The sequence below is a fragment of the Cricetulus griseus genome, chromosome 3 (genome assembly GCF_003668045.3).
Source record: "Cricetulus griseus strain 17A/GY chromosome 3, alternate assembly CriGri-PICRH-1.0, whole genome shotgun sequence".
Taxonomy (NCBI): Eukaryota; Metazoa; Chordata; class Mammalia; order Rodentia; family Cricetidae; genus Cricetulus; species Cricetulus griseus.
This window is the reverse complement of record NC_048596.1, coordinates 141,845,239-141,866,642: the sequence shown is the minus strand read 5'-3', so window position 1 is coordinate 141,866,642 and position 21,404 is coordinate 141,845,239. Positions and strand designations below refer to the sequence as shown.

At 43.9% G+C, this 21,404-nt stretch overlaps 1 protein-coding gene across 1 annotated transcript in view; it reads left to right on the top strand.

Moving 5' to 3' along the window:
- The first annotated feature begins 16,053 nt into the window (after nucleotides 1-16,053).
- Nucleotides 16,054-21,404, top strand: part of Tubgcp5 (tubulin gamma complex associated protein 5) — a 38,344-nt gene continuing 32,993 nt past the window's right edge. The window contains exons 1-3 of the mRNA XM_027404752.2: nucleotides 16,054-16,226; nucleotides 17,508-17,561; nucleotides 17,654-17,762. Of these exons, the coding sequence (XP_027260553.1) occupies nucleotides 16,081-16,226; nucleotides 17,508-17,561; nucleotides 17,654-17,762 (309 nt within the window). The 5' untranslated portion in view covers nucleotides 16,054-16,080. The remainder of the gene's footprint in view (nucleotides 16,227-17,507; nucleotides 17,562-17,653; nucleotides 17,763-21,404) is intronic.

Genomic DNA, 21,404 nt, shown 5'->3' with positions numbered 1-21,404 from the left:
TCTCTCAGGTGAGTGAGGTGGGATTCCAGTGTTTGATGTCCTTTGGGACTATTCCTTGTGATGAGCCCAGTGTGACCTGGCTTTCCATGACCACTGGCCACCCTCCTCTGAGCCCACATGCCTGTTGGTCCCGTCATGCTCCTGGATCGGCAGCCCCATTTTTTTCCAGAGCTAGCCTTGGTTCTCTTCTGTCTTTACCCCATGACCCATACTGACCCCTTTATTCATCCAATCTTGATTATCCCTGAACTATATCTTTCCCTGGTCATTGACTCTCTCTCACCTCCTGCCTCTGTATCAGGACCCCAGAACTTAGTAGGCCTCCAGACCTCAGCACAACTGACTCCATGATGGGAGTACCATTCAGGCCATAAAACTCAGTACATGGTCAGTACCGCCTACCAAAATGAAAACAAAGACCTAATCCATCAAAGTCCATGGTTATGGAAAAGTCTCCAAAGTACTAACTTTGCCTTTTGACTTCCATAATTCTGGCTAAATGTCCTTGTTAAATGAAGTATGTCAATACAGAACAGTGTTTTTGTGCCTAAAAGTTTACACTGACAGAGTCTTGGGATATTATCAGAGACTACACTGGGATCCCGAATACCCAGTGTAGTCTCTGGCCAGCTAATATAGATTTTTCTATTGACTTAAAGCAAGCAGTCTTCTCTACTGGATACCCCATAACATTTCTGGAGGCTCCACCAAGATTCCCAGAGACCAAACCTTGAGACACTGTGTGTCTCAGAGCCCCTTGAAATGGGAAAGAATGTGATGGTCAAAGAGCTCCTAGGGGGTACAAAACCTGAGTTCCAGGTTCCCAAGACTCCTTTTGATCAATCACTGCCTAACACTTCAGATGAGTCTGACACCTCTACCCCAAAATGAAACAAATTAGAAAGTGGCCTTATCTGTCACCTGCAGACAAATCTGGTAAAGGTGCCTTCTGTTTGGACACATAGGAGAGATCAGACATAGCTGTTGATCCAGTGTCCAGGAATCATATGAGAAGCCACTGGATTCTCACTGTCTGTCCAGGTGTATCAAGTGATGATGTGTGGTTGCCACCCCTGGTTGTCCTCCCTCCCTCCCTCCCTCCCTCCCTCTCTTCCTCTCTCCCTCTCTCTCTCTCTCTCTCTCTCTCTCTCTCTCTCTCTCTCTCTCTCTCGGTGGGGGTTCTGACAAATGTTTCTGTCAGTTCTGTTTCCCTGTATTGACCAATGGCTTTCTTTGGTCAATACCCCCACCCCAACTCCGGCTTAAGACCTGTGGCCCTTGCTGTTGAAAACCCAAATTCTTTTGTCTCTTCCAGGTTGCCCAGAGAGACACCCCACCCCAAAAAAAAAGAAAAAAAAATGAAGGAAGGAAGGAAGGAAGGAAGGAAGGAAGGAAGGAAGGAAGGAAGGAAGGAAAAAAAACTTCACCTGTCTGCACCACTCCAGTAGAGTGCTTGCTTGTTTTGTTGCTTGACTCCTGCCCAGGGTTGGTCCCTGTGTGGAGGGGGGAAGGGCTGGGCCTCTCATCAGGGCCCCTGCCATCTAAGTGCAATACACAAGGAAGGGGGAAATACTTCCCCCAGGGGAGCATTCCCTCTGCTCCTGCCTGCTCTAAGCAGCACCAGGGAGGGGGGGTGGCAGTTCTCCTGGGGTGAGCCCAAAGGAAGAGAGAAAGTCCTGCTCCTTTCTTTTCCGTGGTTCATGTCTTCTTTTCAATTAGTGATCTGTATAGTTGGGAAACTCAAAACTCAACATCCTCTGAAAAAAAGCAGAAAACCCACCCCTGGACCAGGCTGGGAATCACTGTCACACAATGCAGCTGAAAGACCCCCCATGGGGTGGGACCCCAGGGTGACCACTCGGGAAATGTGGCGACCCCAATCACCAGGCGGAGGCAAGGACTTGATGCAAATTGCAAGAGGTTTTATTACAGTTGTTTAACAAATGGGCCTTTCATCCACCCACCATGGGTATGGCTGGGGAAAAAGACCATGAGAAACCCCGGGACAAAGATCTTATAGGACAGCATAAGGGGAGCATCTAGGGGTATGCACAGGCTCAGGATTGGTGTGCCTCCAGGCTTGGAGGACCTGTCACAGGGCAGCTTGTTGATTGGTCAACTGGTTGCTATGAGCCATAGGCCCTCCCAGGGTGGTTGCTATGTTCTGTACCTCTCTGCTGTGAACTTGTCTGTAAAGCACACCCAGAGCCATAAACATAGCCCTGCTAGCTAACTTCTGATTGGTTCCTTGCCACGAGGCAGGCATCTGACCTCCTCCAAGGCAAGATCAGGCAAGCATGTGTTAGGCTGTTATGGCTGCCAAAACGGGGAGCTGGTCCCTTCACAGCCTGGACAGACTAGATTTTCCCTTATGTCCAACACTGACTAAGGAGACTTAAACAATTTTCACTAGGTTCTTTTTAGACGAATTAAAGACAGTTGCTAAAAAGATTTCCTCTGTCATCCGGTTGGCTTCAGATATTGGGGAAAAAAATTTAAAAAATTTAAAAATATAAATAAGTTAGGGGGAGGGGGCTGGTGGGGGTTGGGGGAGGGAGAAGGGACTGACATGTGAAATTATAATTTGATATATATATATATATATATATATATATATATATATATATGTCCCAATTGCTGGAGGTAGCTCAAACGGTATTTAACAACAGACAACTGATTAGGGTGAGACCTTTACCATAGCTGAAAGTCACTGTTACCTTCTCTGTGATGAGACACAATTAGACACAGCAAATTTTTGGTGTCTTACCCTCTATCCGGAGAATATTTAGCTGAAAGCTCTGCCTCCAATCAAAAGATACTGTTGAATTATCCCTCAGATTGAAGACAAAGATTATGGGCAGAAACCAACTCTCCAGGACTAACCCAACACCAAGTTCCTATTATTGTTCAACTAACCAGTTCAGCTACCCCAGATTAAACAATGCCCAATGACCCTGGAAACCAAAAAGGGATTTTGCAGTCCATGTTGCCTGGCTTGGAGAGACAGGCATCCTGATGTCCTTCCAGTTAGCCTGGAATATGTCTCTCCTACCTGTGAAGAAACCTGGGACATCTGATTCTCATAAGTCTGATTCTTCCAGACAAACATCAAGTGTACACTGTCTTAGACCTGAAAGATGAATTCTCCAGCCTCGCATTGGCAGAGGTGAGTCAACTGTGTTTGCTTTTAAATAGACAGACCCAGAGGGGTGTCACAGCAGGCAACATACTTGGACCAGGTTGCCCCAAGGATGTAAAGACACTAAATGCAGCTCTCCTGCACTTCTGTCAGAGATTTCCTGGGAAAATAGATTATAAGGGGCCACTGGAGGAATGCTGCAGGAGTTACAGACATTGGGCTACAGAATGTCAGCTAAGAAAGCCCAGCTTCATACATCAGAGGCTGCCTATCCAGGCTATCAGCTGAGGGGAGAAGCCGGTCTCAGAGTAGGACTGCTGCCATCCTTCAGATCCCAACTCCAAAGACTGATACAGGTTTGAGAGTTCCTAAGTATAGCTGGATATTGCTGCCTCTGAATATCAGAGTTTGTGGAAATAGCAAGGCCTTTATCTATACACCATCACAAAACGGGCCACTGAGCCCCTAACTTGGACTGAAACTAAACGAAAAGCATTTGAGGTTTAAAAACATTCCTGACTTCTACTGCAGCCCTAGCCCTTTCAGATGTCTCAAAGCCTGTCCATCTGTTTGTCCACAAAACAAAAGACAATACAAAAGGGGTTTTTAGCCACACTTTGGAGCCACGGAAACTTGTCCAAATGATTGGACCCTGTTACAAATAATGGTCCACTTGTCTAAGAGCTGTGGTAGCTACTGTTAGTCTGATAAAAAAAACAAGCAAGTTAACTCCAGGTCAAGATTTTATACTCACATCATTCCCTGGGGTTGAGGCCCTCCTCTGAGAAACACCAGAACACTGACTGTCTAAAACCTGGCACAGTGCCAGGCCCTACTCTTGGCCCACCCTCAAGTCCACTTTGAGAAACCTACTGCCATCCATCCTGCAAACCCTCTTGCCTGGTGACAACTGGCAGGTGCTCATCCATGACTGTCATGAGATAAAAGATGAAACCAGTTATGTGGAAGCTGCCATTGTTACTTTAACTGGAACTGGCTTGATTTGGGCCCAAGCCAGGTATCTCAGCCCAGAGAACAGAACCGATCCATCTGACCCAGACTCTCAAATGCAGAAAAGGAGAGTCTACACTATACATAGACCGTTGCTATGTTTCTACTACAGTGCATGTCCATGGCATGATCCATAGAGAAAGACAGTTTTTCGCCACTGGGAAAAAGACATTCGGAACTGAAAACCTTGACCCTCCTACAGACTATTCATCTTCCCCTACAAATTGATGTACTCCACCACTGGGCCACTGACCTTGCTGTCCAACAAATGGCCCTAAGACCAGTGGAGCCTTTTGATATCTGATGACATTTCCTGACCTAGTGCTGCCTGAGACTCCATGGTAAAGAAGAGATGGACAGTTCAAATCCACAGGTTGATGGAGGACAACAGAAGGAAAGATCATTCTCCCAGAAATGACTGGCAGGACTCTGGTGACTGACCTTCATTGGGCTACTTCTCTGAGATTCACAAAGCAGAGTTGCTCAGACCAAAGTTTGTTATACCTAGTAGAGGATATCCCAACCAGATTTCAGTTTTGTGCCTAAGTAAATCCAAACCAGAGAGCCCTTATCCAAGAAGGGTTCCAAATGAGAGACCAACACCCTGGAGAACTCTGAGAAAACTGACTTCACAGAGATCTGGCCTGTCAGGGGAAGATAAAAATACTTGCCAGTTTTTATAGGAACTAGCCTTCTGTTCTGGGTGGGTAGATTCATTCCCCCCACCCAGACTAAAACTGCTCATATGGTAGCTTAAAAGCTCCTCCAAGAATTGGTGCCCTGATTTGGCCTACTCCTAGCCAATGGGATCTAACTATGGCCTGGCTTTCATAGCCAAAACCTCTCTATTAATAGCTAAAGCTTTAGAAATAAATTGAAAACTTCATTGTGCTTGTAAAACTCAGTCCTGGGAATATAGAAAAAATAAACAGGATATTAAAAAAAACAAATAAAACTGCAACAAAACTCTATTTAGAGTCCAGCGCAGGGTGGATAAAACTCCTTCCTTTGTTTTGCTTCAGGCCTGCCCCACCCTATATAGGGAGGGATTTACACACACACACACACACACACACACACACACACACACACACACACACACACACACACACGCCACACCATGAGGTTATATTTGGAAGACCTTCCTCACTGCTTCCCAGGCTCAGAGACCAGCAGTTGGCAGAACCTCTTTCTTTCTTAAGCCACAACAGGCCTTTCAGTCTCCAAAAAGGGTATTCATTGGGCTATCCAAGAGACCCAGTTGACCTTTGAGTACCAGTTTTTTCTGTTGGAGTCTGCTGATACTCTCTGGTTCAAGCAGGTAGCCAAAGAGGCACTGGAACCAACTTGGGAATAACCCTACAAGGTGATTCTTTTCATTCCTGTGCTGTGAAGGTAGCTGATCAAAAAAGTGGAAGCCATGGACAATGATGCCGAATGGACTATGGACTCATTAAAATTAAGGTTTCATTGGGCCCCAAGCCCTTCTACTCTCTGCCCCTCTCCCTCCTCCTGAGTCTTACGCTTTGTTTTATGGGTATGAGTATAGGGTTATGGTCTGACCCACACAGCCCTCTGGCCTGGACCTAGGAACTGAGGAAGACAGATACAGCAGAGGTATTCACTAGATGACCATAGACCAGCATCCCATACTCATCTTGACCTTTGCTCACTGATACCCAATTTAAGTGTTTGGTTGAACTGAAAATAAGCAAAGATTGGGGGTTTATCTTTTGAGATAGGAATACAGAGTTTATAAGTCTATGCATACTCTGAGGCTGGGTCCATTAGTTGCCAGAAACAGGGAGTTTCCAGTTCAAAAATTACAGTTGTAAAACTGAGTCTTCCTGAAAAAAAACTTTTAAAAGATTCTGGCCTTTGAAAACCCAGAGAATCACTCTATACTGTAGGAAGGACTCTGGGGACACAGTTAATTATTCCCAGCCAGAAATCAGCCAGGATTGCTGGTTATGCTTGGATACTCAGCTCCCACACTACACAGGATAGGAACTAATCAGATTGTTAGTCCACTGACTGACAAAACTCACTGTGACTGAGGACAGCCCAAATTAACATTAGAGGATCTACAAGAGACTAAAACTTGTCTAATATCCTAAATCTTTAACCTAGGCACTTCCCCTTATTCGATGCCTGCTATTTGGCTTTTTTTTTGGGGGGGGGGGTTAACTCATATGGACTACAAGATTACCAGGCTCCTGAGACTACTTGGTAGGTGTGTACCAATGGTTTGACTAAATGTGCCTCTTCTGATGCTTTCCAAACTAAGTAGACAGGATGATCAGGACCTAGAGGTATTAAAAGTTCCTGTTTCTGGATTAAAACGACAGTTAGTTTCCGTTGCAGAAATGGTCCTACAAAATGGGACAGGCTTAGACTTACTGCTCATGAGATACGGGGAACTATAAATGTTTTTGAAGAAACCTGATTGTTTCTATGCTAATTAATCAGAAGTAATTAGAAAAATAATCTTGTCATGGTTGGGAAAAAAACTCAAAAAGAGAAGAAGACGAAGACAAAAAGCAAATAACTGATGCCAGTCTCTGTTCTCTTGGTCCCCCTACTTACCTTGCTATCAGCTCTGGCTGGGTCTTTAATTCTCATTCTGATTGGGTTAATGGCCATGAGTGGGGGCAGGGATCCTGCATTTTTACTCATTCACTAAGACCACTGGGGAATGTAATAGGGGACCAGACCTTAGCACAACTGACTCCATGATGAGAGTACCATTCAGGCCATAAAACTCACCTCATGGTCACTACCACCTACCAGAATGAAAGCAAAGACCTTATCCATCAAAGTCCATAGTTATGGGAAAGCCTCCAAAGGCATTAACCTTGCCTTTTGGCTTCTGTAATTCTGCTTCTGACTAAGTGTTATTAACTGAACTATGTCAACACAGTATTTTTGTGCTTACAAGCTCACCCTGAGAAAGTCTCAATGCCACATTGGGATTGCAAACACCCAGTGTACTTGCTAGCCAGCTAATAAAGATTTTCTATTGTCTTAAACCCATGTCTGAGCAGTCTTCTCTGGGGGATACCCCACAATGCCTCCTTGTCTCCTTAGCACTGGCCCCCAGGATATACTTGCAGATGCAACCATCTCCCTTCACAGTGTGAGCACTTTGTGTTCTTGCCATGGATAGAGACTGAAAACCATGACAGCTGGCACTGGGGGCCTCACGGTATCTATACCCTGAGCCCTCACATCCTGCATGAGGATCCTATCATACTGCCTGTCCCACCCTCCTGAACCAGAGACTGTGGGGGTGCTGTTCCCACTCCATCCCTGTTTTGGTCTGTCCTCATTCTAACCTTCCTCAGGCTCAGCCTGTGCATCACTTTGGTTAATGAGTGCTTGTGATATGCACAGGGCTGTGCGATGGAGTGACATTAACCACTATGTATGGACCACATCGGTGACTAATACTGAACTCCTACCAGGGACAAGCATTTTTGTAGGACAGGGAGAGACACAGTGCAATGGCTCAGAGGCAGAATAGCCTTGCTTAGCTCAGCAGGTCGTGTGGAGAACTGTGTTTGGTGCATCAGGTCACCCACAGAAAGAGGTGGTGATTTAGAGTAGAGAATGGTAGGATGCTGAACAAGAAGCCTTTGTGGTGAGCCAAGAATGCCGGGCCCTTGAGGAGAAGAAAGTCATGTGGATTTTTCACTTTAACAGGCTTCCATGGCTGCCCTGTTGAGAACCAAACAAGGCAGACTGTCTTGGGGTTCTATTGCCATGAAGAGACAGCATGACCGTGGCAACTTTTATAAAGAAAACATTTAACTGGGGCTTGTTTACATTTCAGAGGTTTCGTGACAGGAATCATGGCTACATCTTGACAGTATATGAAACCTCAAAGCCCACCCCCACAGTGATACACTTCTTCCAACAAGGCCATACCCACTCCAACCAAGCCACACCTCCTAATAGTGCCACTCCCTATGGGATTATGGGATTAAGGGTGGCAATTCATTCAAACTACCACACAGATCCCAGAGCTGCAAAGGAAAGGGTATGTCCTTTATTTCATCACTGAGATAAAATACCTGAGGCAAACAATTCAGAGGGAGGAAAGGTTTAGTCTGAATCATGGTTTGAGTCCATACAACTATTTGGCTCTGTGGCTATTGGCCGACGGTGAGAGTACATCATAGAGCAAATGTGTGCTGAAGGAGACCTGTTCACCTCCTAGCGGCTGGGAGGGCAAGGGAGAACAAGACCAGGGAAGGTGCCAAGGTCCCAATAACCTAACACAGCTCCTATTTCCTAACTGTCTGCTACCAGGCCCTGCCCCTGCAGGTGCAGCACACCCCTGGAGCACCACCAGCTGATGACCTTAACCATGAGTCTGGGTAGGAGACATTCCATGCTCATGCTGCACTTAAGGGAAAAGGGCTGCTGCATCCTAGAGGAGGTGATGGTTTGTGTGTTTGTTGCATGTGGAAGGTCAGGCTAAGGGCTTGTGTGTGTGTGGTGCCGGGTTCACTGGCTTTGCTGAGCAGTTTGGCATTTTGATCCACTTCCATTTATGTGTTTTAGCTTACTCTGTTCTTGGGATAGGGGTGGGTCATATTCAAGTACATATATTTTCACAGATCTTCAGTACAAGGTCTACCCTTTGTTCTCCAATGGTATTTGTAGGAATTAAAAAAAAAAAGTAATGGTCCATTTTCAAAATGAAAATGCTTTGAGCCAGCTTGAGTCTAACTACAAGAGAACAAAAAGACTGGTCTCCTGCGATATTATGCTAGTCTTTTCACCCCTACCCAAACTAAAAGAGTAGAGCAGAGAGTCCCTAACAGCCAAGCTTGCCTGCGGATGCAACAAGGTCATATACCCAATAAGCTTTCAAGTAAATAGGCTGGTCATGAACAGCCTGGCTTCACCATGTTGTATTGTTTTACCTACAGGCACAGTGGCTGTGCCTTAATTTACTGCTATTTTGACTAGCAATTGCAATTTCACAGTTACCAGCCTGCTTCTCTGGCAGCGGCCTAGCTGCTCAGGCTGCAGCCTGGCAGGGATTCTGTTCCCACAGGCACTGATTCTGTCACTGCCATTGAAGGTAGCTTTAACTAAATCTCTATCATTCTATTTATAAATAAAACTCGACACTCAAAGGTTGGGGTGAAACCCTCCTAGCTCAGAGAGGTTGAAAAGCATCTAGCTAACCTTCTCTCCTTGCTGGCATCTCCCAAAGAGTCCATCCTTCTGCTCAGCAAAAAACAAAACAAAACAGAAACAGAAACAAACAAACAAACAAATGTGCTACTCAAAACCCCTCCCTACTACTTCTGGTGCATCTCTATCTCTTCCAGATGTCCTCTGATGCTCTCTGATTACTTTCTGTCAACTAAATGCTAACTCAGCCTCCTCACACAAGGTTATCTTTATTTAGTTAACTCAAATGCAAACTCAGGGTTCATAGTGTGATCGAATATCCCCCAACAGCATTGGTTCTCCTGTGCTTACTATTATGAAGTGAGAGCCCAGGTTCTTCACAGTGTTGACTAGCCCAACCCCCATGTTTGATACTTTTATCCATTCTGAGTTGTTCCTGTATAGGACCCAAGACCACACACAAGGGATGTTCTGATGGGATCATGAGAACCCTGTATGAGTCTTAGTTGGAGAAAGGTCAGCAAAATTGAAAGAAGGGCTGTGAATTGGGGGAGCAGGACACCTCTTTGACAAGTGTAGTCAGACAAAGAACTAAATGATGTAATTTTCAGGAAAAAGGAGTGGAACTGGAGATTGGTATGCTAAGCAGAGTAAGTTGGACTAGAAAGGCACAAATGCTATGCTTTCTCTCATACATGGAATGCAGGTTTTTTTTTTAATGTACACAGACACATACAACATAAAACCCAATCAGAGATGGAAAAGGAAGGGACAGGGAAGATGGGAGAAGATAATGGAGATTTTTATGAGCAAAAATGTGTGGTGTAATAGAATGAAGGATTTCTAAACCTTCCCTTTGCAGACTGAACACACACTAACTAATAAGCACAATTAAAAATGGAAAAGGCTAGATGCTGTCTTTCTTCTCTGTGGCCTGCCAGGGCTGTTTGGTGGATGCCGCCACAGGAGCCTCTGATGGTCCCTGACACAGTCACACACAGCAGGTGCCTAAAACACAGATGTTTCCTCTTTCAGTTCAACAGGCCAGGAACTGAGATTGGAGTGCCTGTGGTAAAATCAGTGTCACATGGTAGCTATCCTTCTAGAGAGCCAGGAACTGCTTTTTTACCTCTCACCTCTCCAGGCAGTAGAGGTCACTGACATGCTGGCCTCCTGCCCTGTCACTCCTGCCTCTGTCTCTGTAGTCACATGAACCACCCCGCCCTGCATCTGCAACCCAAGGCGTGCTTGTAATTGGATGTGAGGACAACTGTGTAATGCGATGGTCCCCACTGTGCAAGATCCTTCATGGAATCACTTAGTGCTTGCCTGGTATGCATAAGTCCCTGGGTTTTATCCTGAACACTGCAGAAACTCGGTGGGTGTGGTGTCTCATGTCTGTCATCCTAGCACTTGGGAGGTGGAGGTAGGATAATCAGGACTCCAAGCTCCTGTTTATCGAAAAAACTAGTTCTTGGTCAGCTTGAAATGCATGCAATCCTGTCCTAAACAAATCCGTAAACAGGTAGTCTGCTTTGTTTCCTTCTTAAAGCAGTGACTTCACAATAATGGTACAATAATGACATTTGAATAATAGTCTAGGGAGCCAGACTGCGGTGGCACACACCTTTAATCCCAGCACTTGGGAGGCAGAGAAAGGCAAATCTCTGATTTCAAGACCAGCCTGGTCTACAAAGTGAGTTCCAGGACAGCCAGGACTACACAAAGAAACCTTGTCTTGAAAAACCAAAATTATTATTATTGTTGTTGCTATTATTATTATTATTATTATTATTATTATTATTATTATTACTATGACTCAAGGAGATAGGTCTCCAAATCCAGACACATCCACAGTTCAATACACACATGACAAAATGCTCAAACATAATAGTCATTTGAAATGTAAGTCAGATCCTCAAACTGGAGGCTGAGAAGCAGCTCAGTTGGAAGAGAATTGATCCAGCATGCACAGAGCCCTGGGTTTGGTCCCTGGTAACACATAAAACCAGCATGGTGGTTGTGATGGTTTGAATGAGAAAGTCCCCTGGGGGCTCATGGATTTGAATGTTTGGTTACCAGGGATTGGCACTATTTGAAAAGATTAGGAGGTATGGCCTTGTTGGAGGAAGTGTGTCACTTGGGTGGTCTTTGAGCTTTCCAGAAGCCCAAGCCCAGCCCAGTGATTCTGTCTTCCTGCTGCCTGTGGATCCAGATGTAGAAGTATGGGCTCCTTCTCCAGCACCGTGTCTGCCCGAATGCCACCATGCTTCTTCCTGCCATGATGATAATGGACTAAAACTCTGATTCTGTAAATAAATCCAAATTAAATATTTTCCTTTGTAAGAGTGGCTATGGCCATGAGGTCTCTTCATAGCAATAGAATACAAAGAGTGGCTATGGCCATGAGGTCTCTTCATAGCAATAGAATACTAAGACAGTGGCCCATGTTTGTAATCCCAGAATGTGGAAGGTGGAGGAGGGAAAATCAAAAGCTCAAAGTCATCCATGACTACATAGTGAGTTCAAGGGCAGACTGAAGACCATAATCACAAGCATAAATACACAAATAAAATCAGCATCTCTATGATGCTCTTGGGAAAGCAGATGGAATGGATATCATCATGCTAGATGATGTAAGCAGACTGAGAAGAATGAGTGGGAAATGTTTTCTACTATGTGCAGAATGGAAAAGGCACTGCTACGGAGTTTGTAACCCCTGAGAAAAGACCATGGACTCAAGACAGTTATAATTAAAAGATGTATTAGTCACTGCCAGCAGGACGGCCGGACAACAATCTCTGAACCAAACTTGAGATTGCCATGGAAAGTGAAGTAAGGAAAGGATTTTTGGAGTAGAAAAGCACAAGAAGACCATCAATATCTACGCAAGCAATCAAAACGTAGTCTGTCCCACCTAATTAAGTGGTTAAGGCAACTCAAAACAATCGTAGGGTGCCTTCGTAAGCAGCTTACAGAAGCCAAAGAAGTAGTTAGTCATAGCTGTACATTTTTGGGTGGGAGTGGCTGAGTGAGGGTTTCTGGGAACGTATCTCCCAGGGACTGGAGTCAAGAACAAAGGCTAGTGGGTACCAAGATGGATGCCTAGCATAAAATGGGATTTCTTTAGCCATCATAACACAAGAACTGAAAGTAGAAGAGAGGCAACCAGGGATACTCAGGGAAGGGGCTGATGGAGTGAACCTGAGGTGTAAGAGAGCAGTAGAGGGGCATATATGATCAAGTCACATACTACGCATGCGTGGACATGCCAATGTGACTCTCAATATAAATATGCCAATCATAACTTAAAACCACAATCAGATACCACTCTATGCCCATTTCAAGAATAACTATTAAAAATGGGAAGTGGCAAGTGCTGAAGGGGACAGAGGAACTGGAACTCCAGGGCACAACTGAGAATGTGACATGATGCAGCTGCTGCAGAAAAAGCTCCACAGTGGAACCCCAAACAGCCCACACGCACAACGAGCATCTGATCCATCAGCTCCACCTCTGACTGTTCATCCTCAAGGCTGAGACTGGGTTCTTACCAGAGCTTCCATGATCTGCTTTAGCATCAGTGTTAACCACGGAAGCTCATAGCAGGGAGCAACTGGAGTAGCCACTGCAGAGCAATGTATGTCTGAGGCACGCAACAATGAAACACGATTCAATGTGTGCCACAAGACCTTGACTACATTGTTAAATGAAGCCATCAGTCAAATGGGACCGGTTGGTAGGAGTTCACTCACAGGAAGTGACTGTCAGAGTAATGGAAGCTAGAAAGTCACTTTGCTTTTTTTTTAGCATTTAAAATTTAAAAAAAAAATGCATAGATCTAAGCCAGATAGGGTCCCAGCACTGAGAGGGAAAGTGGATACAAGCCCTATCCCCAATCCAGAGCTATCTCAAACTGATAACTGCTTGCAAAGGAAAAATTAGTTTTCTCCAACTGAGTCTCACTGAGGATACAGACACATTACTTAAGTCAAGGCCAGCAGTAGATGGCCAACCCAATACTACTCAATGGTATTTTTGGAAGGTTTTGTTTTGGGGTGTGTGTGTGTTCTTTGGTTGGTTGGTTGGTTGGTTGGTTGGTTGGTTGGTTGGTTGGTTTTTTACCTTACAGGTCTTTTGGTTTTTGATTTTATGGGTCTTCTGTGTGTGCCAGTGTTGTGTCTCCACATCTCTATGTGTTTCTTGTGCCTTTATTTTTTTTTTAGCTCTTTTTTTTTAAGTTTGTTTAGTCCTATTCTGGTTTGTTTTTATTTTATATTTTTTCAGATGAGAGAGCAAAAGAGTGTTGATTTAGATGAGTGGGGCAGTAGGGAGGATGTTGGTGGAGTTGGGGGAGGAGAAACTATAATCAGAATACACTGTATGAAAAAAATCTACTTTCAATTTTAAAAAGAAAACCTGTTTTATGTGTATTGATGGTCTGCCTGTAAATGAATGTGTAGCACATGTGCACAGTGCCTTCGGAAGCTGGAAGAGGGTGTTGAATCCCTGGAGCTGACAATATAGATGTGTATGAGCCACCATGCAGGTTTAAAACCCAATCCTCTAGAAGAGCAACAAGTCTTCTTCTTTTTTGTTTTTCGCTTTTTTTTTTTTTTCAAGACTGGGTTTCTCTGTATTGCTTTGGAGGTTGTCATGGAACTCGCTCTGTAGACCAGGCTGGCCTTGAACTCACAGAGATCCGCCTGCCTCTGCCTCCCAGGTGCTGGGATTAAAGGCATGTGTCACCAACGCCTGGCTGCAATAAGTATTCTTAAGCACTGAACCATCTCTTAAGACCTCCAGATTTTTTTTTAAAGTTATTTTATTTTAAATTGTGTGTGTGTGTGTGGGAGCGCGCGCGTGCGCACGCGCGCGCGCTCACAAGCTCATGTATAGGCTAAGCCATGCTAGAGCTCAAAAGGCTTCAGAAGGACTGAGAAATGGATGGCCTGTATAAATAACCAATCAGACTAGTTTGAGGAAAGAACTACTGGCAGAAACTGCTGGTGAAGCTGCTGGAGTCAGGTGTGAGAGTGAAGCTGCAGAATCTGTATACAAGATGAAAAGACTAAACCTGGTTCAGAGCAGAAACGGGGTCAAGATCGGGAAATGGGCAGATTAGATCCAGACAGGTGAACAACTGGGCATTCAGGCAGTGGAGAAGGCTACATCAACAGTGGGGGCTTGGTCCTGGCCCACACACCAGATGATATAGGTTTGTGTGAGGCCATACCATCATGGTGGTAAGTGTCTATCACTGTGTGGGGTCTGTGGAAAGGAGGTATACACTTTTCTCCATCTCATGTATCTGATAGGTCCTTGGGCCTGGTTTACCTGACCCATTCCAATTCTCCCCCATTCAACTTACAGGGTGCTCCCGTTCTATTCCCAGGGATAAGTTAGCAGTCTTTGCTTGATGGGAGTCCCAGCAGCAGGATGGAGTCAAAAGCCTCTGGTAAAACAGTCTCCTAGGGCAAGGCACAGTCTGGGGAATGCTGTATTATACAGTATGGAGTACCTTAGCCTGACCAGGGCAGACTGGAAGTCCTTCCTCACCAGGAATTTATCTAGAGAGCAGAGCATAAGCAAAAACAGCTGTCACATACAAACTGGGGTGACAGGTGCTATGTAAACGTAAATGTTTTATAAAGGTTCAAAGGCCTCAGCTGGAGTTATGGCGACTTTACCTTCAGCTCGCTAGCCCACCCCTATTTTATATTTTTTAAATTTTATTTTGTATGGGATGGAGGTACACATATATGGAAATCACAAGACAATTTATGGGACTCAGTTTTCTCCTATCCATACCAAGTCCAGAGGGTAAGATGCAAATGGTCAGGCCTGACAGCAAGCAACTTTATTCAGTGTGCGGCCCACCTTCCCTTTCTTGAGAACTTGTTTCAGGGTTCAAGCACGAGAGCTGCCTCTCCTTGTACTGTACCCTTGACCAAGGACCAGTAGTCCTCCTCACTAGAAGGGCCACCTAACCCTAAGTTTTGAATGCCCCTGGAGCAGTGAGGGACAAACAATTCTGGCCATCAAGTGGGTGGCAGATGTCACACCCAGATTGCCCTCACATTCCCACTTTACCCTTCCAAATAAACCAGAGGCTCTCAACCCAGCAGTCACGTATCAGATATTTAATTTACATTACGATTCCTAACATAAGCAAAATTACAGTTATGAAGTAGCAATGAAATTAATTTTATGGTTGGAGTCACCACAACATAAGGAGTTGTATTAAAGGGTCGCAGCATCAGGAAGGTTGAGGACCACTGTAATAAACAGACTCTATTTCTGTTTTACCCATGTGTCCCAGGTCTGATCAGAACCATGTATTTAGATGGGTGGCACTGTGATCCCAATTTGGATCATCTGGAAGAGAAACTGAAGCTCGAGCGTGAATAAATAAGTCGAGGAGCACGAAAATGATGGGAAGCATACACTGAACTGGAAAACTGGGTGCCCTCAAAACACATCAGAATGTAAAGCATTAATCAAGGTTATCTAGAGACTCTTATTAAAATACAGTGATCAATAACAAATAATGGCTAAAACTCTGAAGGCACTCTAATTCCCCAAGATGCAAGCACCACACAAGGACAAACCGCACCCAGCGACCCCAAACGCACCAAGCCCGCACGCACCGTGCCAGGCACCCTGTCCAGGAACTCTCGCAGGAACAGTCTCCACTTCCGGAATCCTCAGGGCCGCGCGAGCGGGAACTCTCGCGAGAACCGTAGCCACTCGGCGGAGACTCCTGATAGGTAGGGGTAGATATGGCCCGGCCTAAGTTGTCCGGGAGCCGGATGGACAGACAGCTGGAACGTGATGTGTGTGAGCTCGTCCGGCGGGTTACCGGCCTGCGGGACGAGGCGGATCCCAACTTCCAACTGGCCTTGGACTTTGCCTGGTCCAACTTCAGGTGTGGGATCGCCGCTGCGAGCGAAAGCCGGGCGGACGGGCGGGCGGGCCCGGGTCGGGGGTGCGGCCTCCTGGAACCGCCGGCTGCTGCTGTGCCTTAGTTTCCCCTGAGTGCCCGGTTAAAATTTCAGTCTCACCAACTCCCCTCTTCTTGCTCAGGCCGCTTGCAAGTTTCCCCGATTCTGGGTCTTCCTTTTGCATAAAATACATAGCATGCTTAGTAAAAACTCACCTTGAACAGCGAACAGTTTGTCAAAGTCTGTGGTCTTGACTATAAGCATAGGCATTAGTATCTACCCTAGAGAGGTCACAGGCCTCTCGGGTTCCTGGAAAGCATGCCAAGTGTCCAATAACAAGTGCAGTTTCTGATGATAATCTGTTAAAAAGTTATGATTCGGAAGTCATGTAACACTAAAAATGAATTGTATCCTTAGTAACTTTTCTTCTAATATTTCTAGTGGCAGGAGGCAGATGATAATCATTTTAGAGTTGGGAGAGACGTTGCATAGTATAGCAACCGTAGTAAAAGCGTATCTGTGGCTTCCTCACCAGGAGAAAAATGTGGCTTTCACATCGTACAGTTGCTTCAAGTTATTTCCAAATGTTGTTTGTTATTACATTAATGACAGTCCTTGGTCCCCACTGCTGACGTTTAGGTGTTATTGTTGTTTACGTGTATGAATGATTTGGCTCTATGTACTTATGTGTGTCATTTGTGCACCTGGTGCAGAGGAGACCAGAAGAAGGCAGCTGATTGCCTAGAACTGGAGTTATAGATAGTTGTGGGTGCTGTGAATGGAACCCGGGTCTTCTGGAAGAATGGCAAGGGCTCTTAACCTCTGAGCCATCTCTCCAGACCCTAGCCGAAGCTTTCTAAATATTTGATAATTGTACTTCAATGTGCTTGCTTCCTTTGTATTTCATTTATGCATTTAGTAAATAAAATACTCAGAGGATGAATGTTGAGACTTTACTGGGCTTCTCTCTTACGTTAAGAAGACAAAGAAAAACCAGGCATAATGATGCATTCCTGTAATTGTAGCACTTGGATGGCTCAGGCAGGAGGACTGCTGTGAGTTGAATGCTGTCCTTAGCTTCATAGTGAGTTCTGAGCCACATTGCAAGACCTATCAAAAACCCTAGGAAAATATGTTACGCTGAACATGGGAGCTGGAGAACAGGGTTGTAAGGGGTATCAGGCATATGCCAGATTATGGAGAGTTATGGCTCAAGTATGTCTAGCTCTACGACAGTATTAAAAACTGCATTTTATTTTCACTAGATTTCATCGGTTCTTGGATGTCAACAGTCACAAAGTAGAAAAAACAATAGAAGGGTATGTCAATTCTCTATATATCTATATATATATTCATTAATGTGTTTTCATCGAGATCTTTTGCTATCAGTTGATATTTTTTCATATTTTAGGATTTATGAAAAGTTCACCATTCATTCTGATCTCAGCAAAGCTGCTAGTTGGAAGAGATTAACTACAGAGTTTCTAAATGCATCACTTCCCAGCGTAGAGAAAATAAAGGTAACCTTAGGTTGTAAGCTCTCCATTTTGTGTTCATTCTTTAGAGTATAATTTTTAACAACTCCTTATCTCTTTGTAGCCATTCTGTTTTAGTAGTGTCCCCTCTGGAACAGGACCTCGTAAAGAACAAGTTAACTGCTGCCTCAGATTTGCTGTGAAATAACCAACATGCTCTTGTTTGCTCATCTCACTGGGAATTCACTATGGTTGTGGAAATCAGCGGTTGGCATAACTTATGGCACTTTTGTTTACCTTAAACTTTTCAAATAGCTACTGTTTTCTGTGTCCCAGATGTGCTTTGATGTCCAGGGCCACAGGCCACCCTTGAGTGCAGTAGCTACAAGATTTGCTACAAGAACGCTCAGCGTGTAGTAGTCTGGTATTTTCATCGTTATGATTTATAACCATTAACAGATAATAGATTATAGTCAGGAAAGAGTGTGACAGTGAATAGAGCTGAAACTAAGCACATGTGTGATAGGCTGTACCCTTACGTTTGTGTAAGTGTAAGGTTCTCATAAGGACAAGACTGCCTAATGTTGTACTTCTCAAAATCGTAAGTGACTCTTGGTTGGTGAAATTGAGATTATATCATTTGTTTGCTAGAATAAAGGGGCGCGTGTGTGTGTGTGTGTGTGTGTGTGTGTGTGTGTGTGTGTGTGTGTGTATCTGTGTATCTGTATTTATGATCTGTACCTTATTTTTGTTGTTATTGGTATTTATTAGGTTTTTGGAGAATTTTCATATGATGAGTTTTGACCATGTTCCCCACCCCAAATCCTCCCAGATTCATCCTTACTCACCCATGTTTTTGTCCTTTTTTTATTTTAACCTATCAAATCTAATCTGTGCTGCTTGTGTAGTCATGGATATGTGGCCTTCCACTGGAACATGGTCAGCCTACTAGTGGCAACACTCTTAAAACTGGCTCCCTCTCCCAGCAGCTGTCAGTTGCCAATATCTCTTTGGCTGGGGTTCCCCCCTCCTTACTGAGATTCGGTCTGACTGGAGTTTGCATAGGGTTTGTGGATACTGTAAAACCCACTGTAAGTTCATATGTGCAATGCCCTGTTGTGGCCAGAGAACATTTTCAGCCTCAAAAACTGTAAATGAATCTACTGCATAATCTAGCTATACTACTCTTGGGCATATGCCCAAAGGACTTTATATCGTACTATTGAGGTTCCTGTTCAGCCATGTTCATTGCTGCTCTCACAATAGCCAGGAAATGAAAACAGCCTAGAAGTTCATCAGTTGACGGGTGGATAAGGCAAATGTGGTGTATTTATTCAATGGAATATTATTCAGCTCTTAAGAAAAATGACTGAAAGCAGTCATTCGGGGTTAGGTCACCAAGACCCAACAGAGGGAAGATGACATGCTTTCTCTCATTTGTGGATGTTAGCTTTGAATCTTTTATCTGCTATGCTAATGCATTGGAACGGAAGACAGGGGGGTTGCAGGTTCAAGGCCATCTACATACCAAGACCCCGCCTAAAACAAAGCAGAAACTCCATGTGTGGTTTTGGTATATTGTGTCTTTAGAGAAATTGGTGAGTAATTCTGTAGCCATACTGTTTTGAGTCCTTTATTATTTGGAGTATCTCTGAGATCGGTCCATGCTCAGGACTCTTCTTTCTTTCTTTCTAATTTTTTCGTCTTTTTTCTTGTAATTAGCATTGTTAGGCATTTGTCTTTATTACTAATCTTGTCAAAGAGCAATTTTCTTTATTGATTTCTGTTCCAACTATTTCTTACTTTGGATTTAATTTCCTTCTTAGTTTTCTTTGTGAAAGTTAATGATCTTGAGACATTCTTATTTTTCTAACTTAAGTTAGTAATTAGTAGTATAATTTTCATCTAAGCACTTGATTTCATTACAACACACAAATTTGTTGAGTTATAGTTCATCTCGTTTTGTTATTTAAATTTGAAATTTTACCCATCTGTTTTTAAAATTAGATTGCTCAATTTCCAAATATTGTACATCTCCCTATCTTACTGATAATTTTGTCTAGATTGTGATTGTTACTTTCATGAGTAGCCTGAGTGCTGCATAAGCAAGACTCCCAGTCTCTCTTCATTCTTAGTGCATCGCTGTCATTCTTTTCACTGACTATATTGCTGCTGTTACAATTTTGAAAACAGGCTTATTGCTGGCTCAACAATAACTTTGGAAAATGCCAGAATGTCTGTTGCCTTCCTTTCCCTGTTGGTGTTCTGTATCCCCTGACCTGCATCACTTCCTTTCTCTGAGCATCATTATCTTCGGGGCCATCATGCTCTCTCAGTCTTTTCCACATGCTGTGTCTGGTGTCCAGTATTGCCTCCCTGTGGACCTGAGCTTAGGACTCCAAACTTTTTGGCAGGGCAGTGGTCATAATGGCACCCAGTGCCTGTGTGACTGACTGCATTTACTGGAGCTCCCATATTTCCTAGAGAAAAGCCCATGATTGTTCACAAAAGCATGTAGAGAGATAAGACAGCACGCCTCTCTAAACATGAGCTTACCTATTACTGACCAGTTAAAACATTCTAAGAACTGCCAACTAGAAGTTGGCTGCATGAGTATGAAAACAGCCCTTTGGGGGAATGTTCAAAGCTTCAGCTACTTGGGTCTCCTTGGCTGTTTCCTACATGGCTAACATTGAAATTTAGACACCAGTGCTATAAATTTGGGTCATAGAAAGGCTAACATGTGCCACCCTGACAGATCTTTAATCCCACTTCTTGGGAGGCAGAGGCCGGTGGTGAGTTCGAGGCCAGCCTGGACTACAGAGTGAGTTTTAGGACAGACTCCAAAGCTACACAAAAAAAACCCTGTCTTGGAAAAACAACAACAACAACAAAAAAAAAAAACGATGTATTGAAACTTGAAAAGTCTTGACAATAAGTTTTCTAGTAAAGGAAAAGCAAAAGACTTGTAAGCGTATTTAAAAAAAATGCTGACCCATCCATAAAGTAAATGCAATCTTAACACCAACAGGGCTGGAAATAGTATCTCAGTGGTTAAGAGCAATTACTGCTTATCCAAAGGACCTGGGTTCAGTTTCTAGCACTACTCACAAATACCTTAAGTCCAGTTCCAGGGGGTCTAGCACCCTCTTCTGGTCTATGAGAGCACTGCATGCACTTGGTACACAAAATTAAAAAAAAAAAAAAAATTAAAACAAAGACCAAGGCTGGGCTTGGTGGCGCACAACTACCACCAGCACTAGGGAGGCAGGGACAGGCAGATCTCTGTGAGTTAGAGGCCAGCCTGGTCTACAAAGCGAGTTCTAGAACAGGCTCCAAAACAATACAGAGAAACCCTGCCCCCCAAAAAAAACAAAGACCAAGAACATCTTTTACTTGTCTGAGTAATAAAAGGTGTAGGAAACAGATACACTTATGCTCCATGCAATTATATACATGCAATCTTTGTACTGAATGTAAATGTGATTTTTATAGAGGTTATTTGATAATGATCCTTGAAATTTCGAGGGCAAGTATTCTTTGGCTTAATTTTTAGGATTTTGTTTTAATTATGAAAGAACATTCAGTTTGTGGTACTAAAATGTTAGAAGAAATCTAAGTTATTAATAAGATTGGTTAAATAAAATATAGTACACTGTGACAAGCTGTTAGATACGTTTAATCTTC